This window comes from Cebus imitator, unplaced genomic scaffold (assembly GCF_001604975.1).
Source record: "Cebus imitator isolate Cc_AM_T3 unplaced genomic scaffold, Cebus_imitator-1.0 Scaffold237, whole genome shotgun sequence".
Taxonomy (NCBI): domain Eukaryota; kingdom Metazoa; phylum Chordata; class Mammalia; order Primates; family Cebidae; genus Cebus; species Cebus imitator.
The window spans coordinates 3359951-3364600 of NW_016107552.1; the positions used below are offsets into that span (position 1 = coordinate 3359951).

The window sequence follows — 4650 nt, forward strand, 5'->3', positions numbered from 1 at the left end:
TGACCAACCTCTGTGCGTTCCCTTCTCATACCTGGAGACGGGGAAAGAAGCTGTGGTTGGCTGAGTTAGGACCTCCCAGGGAGGCCTGTGTCCCAGTCCCGGGACCTGTCCATGTGCTGTGTTGTGTGGTCACAGGGACTTTGCGGAGGTGACAGTGTTAAGGAGCCTGAGGTGGAAGATGATCCTGGGTTATCTGCGTGGGTCCAAGGTGGGGTTTTTATAAGGGAAAGAGGGAGGTAGGGGGGTCAGAGTGAGAGAAGGTGTGGGGTGGAGGGAAAGAAAGGGAGAGAAGGAGGGAGGATGAGAGAAGACAGTGGGGGCTGCTCTGGCGCTGAAGTTGGAGGAAGGGGCCAGAAGCCCAGGGCGTCCTCTGGAAGCTGAAAACATCCTGGAAGTGGATTTTCGCCAGAGCCCTCAGAAGGAGGCCGCCCCTGCTGAGCCCTGATTTTAGCACTTGAGGATTCATTTTGGACTTCTGACCTTCAGACCTGGGAGAGAATCAGTGTGTGATGTTTTAAGCCACTAACTTAGGGGTGATCTGTGACAGCAGCCACCGGAAAGTCAAACAGGGGCCGTGGGACAGACTCCCCAGGATGCCTGGAGGACCCTCCCTGGCTCCACCCACGGACACACAGGCCTGACCACTGCTGGCGCCCCCACCCCTCTGACCCCCTCCTGAGCAGGAAGCATGCAGGAGGGGCTGGGCCGTGTTCTCTCCCCCACACCTTTCCCTCAGAGAGCAGCTGGAGCCCCAGACCCAGGGAGCCTCACAGAGAAAGTCTCAGTGCAGGACCTGGTTTTCCACCTGAGGCCCAGGATCCAATGGAGAAGTGTTTCCCAAAAAGGATGCTTCCCCAGGGAACAACACTCACAGCAGGGCTAGGTTGGGGGTGGAAGGGAGGGGAGGGGAGGGGAGGGGAGGGACAGCGGGGGGGGGGGGGGGGGGGAGGATGGGGAGGGATAACACCGGGAGAAATGCCTGATGTAGGGGCCAGTGGAGAGGATGGAGACAGCAAACCATCATGGCATGTATGTACCTATGCAGCAATCCTGCAGGATGCAGGACGTGCACATGTACCCCAGAGCCCAGAGTACAATTTAAAAAAAAAAAGGATGCTTCCTCCAAAGATGGCCAGTGACAATGACATTCTGTGCCAAGCATCTGAGAAAATCTCCACATCCTAGGGCTGCCAGGCAGATACCTGTGCACATGTTGGAGCCCAAATCCCATCGATAGTGAGGCCTTGGGTAAAACACATCCCCACTTTTAATTATGATGAGATGCCTGGCCTCAGCCCTCAGCATGGAGAACACCAACTTCCTTTGAGCAAAGACTTGTTTAACCTCTTAGAAATGATGGAGCACCTATTACCCTTCTTGCACTGGTTCCTGGGTAGCTCAGAGCCTATCTTTTTACAAGTGTCCTGAGCCTCTTGTAGGCCTTTCATGTGTGTTTCCTTCCTGGCTTCCTCCTATTTTTCTCACACCTCTGAACCTGCTGTCAGGTGAAAAATCAAGGTGGGCCCAGAATGTAAGAGCTCATGAATCTGATGGTGTTTGGAGTGTCCTGGACAGTCTAGCTCTCAGTGGTGGGGAGTTGGGCAGAGAGGAAGAACATTCCAGGGGCCAGGGCCAGAGGCAGAGGGGCTCCAGGCCCAGAGTAGGATTTCTAGGCTGAGGAAAGAGAGGCCGTGGGAGGGTAGAGGGTCGAGAGGGCGTATCTGGAGGCTCAACCAGAAATAGCTCCCTCCAGAAAGCAGGCCGCGAGTCAGGGGTTGAGCTGCAAAGAGGAAGGGAGGAGGGAGAGAATGGAGGGACTGGTGTTGAGTGAGCAGACTCCTATCCTGGCCTGTTTCCCCAGGAGACACCCCTTGGAGGCTGTGATCCTCTCCCCCAGGCTACTTTCCACTGGTGCCAGGATGCCCCTAGCGCCACACTGAGAAGCCAGGAGAAGCATCAAATTCTATGAGAGATAAGAAATGCAGAGAGAGCAGGCTTTCTTGTTGACAAAGAGAATATTTATTGAGGGTTTACTGGGTACAGGAAGCGTGGATGGCTTGAGATGCAGGGAGAGACCCCTCCCCTGGGAACCTGCAGCTCCACGCCCCTGTGGGTGGGGTGAGGGTTGGGGGCCTAAGAACATCCTGAAGGGGCCACTGTCTTCTCCACGGTTTTCCCCTCGTGCGTGACCTGGCAGCTGTAGCTGCTGCGGGACTTCCACTGCTGCGGTGTGAGGCTCAGGTAGCTGCCGGCCGTGTACCTATTGTTGCTCTGTTTGGAGGGCGTGGTGGTCTCCACTCCCTGGGTGATGGGGGTGCCATCTGCCTTCCAGGTCACCGTCAAGATTCCTGGATAGAAGTCATTCATGAGACACACCAGTGTGGCCTTGTTGGCTTGGAGCTCCTCAGAGGAGGGCGGGAACAGAGTGACCGAGGGGCTGGCTGTGGGCTGACCTGTGTGGACAGAGCAGGGTGAGAGATGGCAGAGGGAGTGTGGGGCGTCGTGGAGCACGCCTCTTCGTCTAAAGTCTCTGGGAGGGTTCGTGGTGGGGCCGTCGGGTCCACCCTGGGCCTCTCCTTCCTCATCCCCCTCCTTTCCACTGGAGCCCTCTGGAGAGCAGACAGCCCTCTACCTTCCCAGAAGCCCTTCCCAAGTCACCTTTCCCTGGTGCCCTGGCCCAGCCCTTCCTCTGCAGCCTCGGTTTCCCCTCGGTTTCAAGGCAGGCTGCTCCCTCCTTCCTGGTTTCCGGAGTTTGAGTTTGGAATCTAGGGGTCCGTCCCACAGCACACAAACCATTTGTCAGGGTGTGGGGAGGCCCAAGCATGGCATGGCCTGGAGCTTCCCATCCCCTGGGACACCAGGCTGTGCCCCAGCCTGGCCCACTCAGCTCTGCTGGTGAAGCATGGGCTCCACACACACACGCTCTGGGGCTCTGCCGTCTCCCTGTCCCCACCAGCCCGACCACAGGACCCTTCACGTTGGCTACGTTCTTGGGGCTGCTCCCCCAGACTTTGGGGCACTGCAGCCCCCATGCCCACCCCAGCAGCTTCTGATGCCCCTGGACTTCACCTGGCGGCCATGGAGTTCTCTGCACCCCATTTACTCCCCCTAGTTCCCTCCTGGCTCTAAGATGCCCTTCCTCAAATGAAGGTGGGAGGCCGACCCATGAACAGAGACTCTGGGTCCCCGGGGTGATGGGGCTCCAGAGACGGACACATCTCTGCCCTGAGAGCCTCTCCTTTCTGGTGACCATCCTGGGAGGGCTGGGCTCTGGCACCTCACCCAGTCTCATCCATCCCTCTGTGTCCCCATGTCCTCATGACCCAGCACAGGCCAGAGAGCTGCAGCCTGGACCGAGCCCTCTCTGTGCCCTTCATTGGTCTCCCTTTGGGGTGACCTCTGTGGCCTTCACAGGCTGGATGGGCATCCAGCCCTCAGCCTAGACCCTGGGGTCCCGGGGACTGTCTCTAAGGCCACTGCAGCGCCCTCATTAGAACCGGCCTCTGTCCCTCGCTCAGACATCTGGCCTGGAAATGGGGAGGAGCCTGACTCTGCCTAATCCCAGCCCAGGCCCCGCGACCAAGCTGCATCCCGCTGTTGGAAACCTGAAGGTGTCTGCTCCCACTGTGAGGCCCTTCCCACCAGTTACCCCCAGACTAGCCTACTTCCCCAGACCCCATGGAGAAAGGAAGGGTTCAGTGTTTAAGGCTGGGAGAGCAGAGGGGAAGAAGCCCCAAAGAGAGAACACAGATTTTCCAGAGACAGGAGAGGGTGGGACAGGCTGGGGAAGGTTGTGGGAGCCACTTACCTAAAACACTGAGCTGGGTCCCGCTGCCAAACACATGCCTCAGTGAATTTTGCTTGGATTGAACATCCCAAGGCCAACACCTGGGGCCAGCCCAGGAGCCAGGCTGGAGCAGGAACCTGCTGGGTGTGAGGGGCACAGGGCTGCCGTGTGCAGGCTGTGACCTGGGCACAGGGCAGGGGGTGGCCAGCCTCCCAGTGGTGTATCTGTGCCTGTCCCGTCTGAGGCAGGTGCTGCCCACAGCCTTGGGGTCACCCTAGTGTGTGTTCCCTTCTCTGAAGCCGTTGGTGCTGATGGCAACACTGGGCCCAGTAGCTTCCAGCAACTCCCTGAGTGACACGTCCCGTCAGACAGCTGTGCGGTGTGGCTGAGGAGTCCCGAGCTGGCTTGGAACTGCCCAACCTCACTTGGCCTCATTTTAAGGGACTTTGAAATTCACCACAAGTGTCATCAGTCAAGCCAGGCTGACTTCCTCGCTGGACCAGGACACTGGGTCATTCCTGACTCAGGAGGAGAGTCCCCTGGAGATGCAGCTCAGTCTCACTTTGTTCATGAAGCCTTTCCGATCTCTCAGATCATTCATTCTGTCTGTCCATCCATCCGTCTGTCCATCTATGCATCTGTCCATCTATTCCTCTGTCTTTGCATCCATCTACCATCCATCCATCCATCCATCCATCTGTCCGTCCGTCCTTAAATCCATCCTGTCTGCCAGGCATGCTTCGTGTGCTGGGGACACGGTGTGGTCCCCAAGGCCCTCCTCATGGTCATGTCCAAGGTCCTCCTGCTGTACCTGTGTCTCTGCTGGATGTGACACGGGGCTGGCCCCTCTTTCCAGTGACCCT

The 4650-nt window shown here is 58.0% G+C and overlaps 1 protein-coding gene across 1 annotated transcript in view; it reads right to left on the minus strand.

Annotated features, from left to right (window-relative positions):
- Positions 1–1996: 1996 nt before the first annotated feature.
- The window catches only part of LOC108282264 (immunoglobulin lambda-like polypeptide 1), an 8230-nt gene continuing 5576 nt past the window's right edge, over positions 1997–4650 (minus strand). The window contains exons 2-3 of the mRNA XM_017498072.2: positions 3809–3927; positions 1997–2453 (exon numbers count right to left, since the gene is read on the minus strand). Of these exons, the coding sequence (XP_017353561.2) occupies positions 2134–2453; positions 3809–3927 (439 nt within the window). The 3' untranslated portion in view covers positions 1997–2133. The remainder of the gene's footprint in view (positions 2454–3808; positions 3928–4650) is intronic.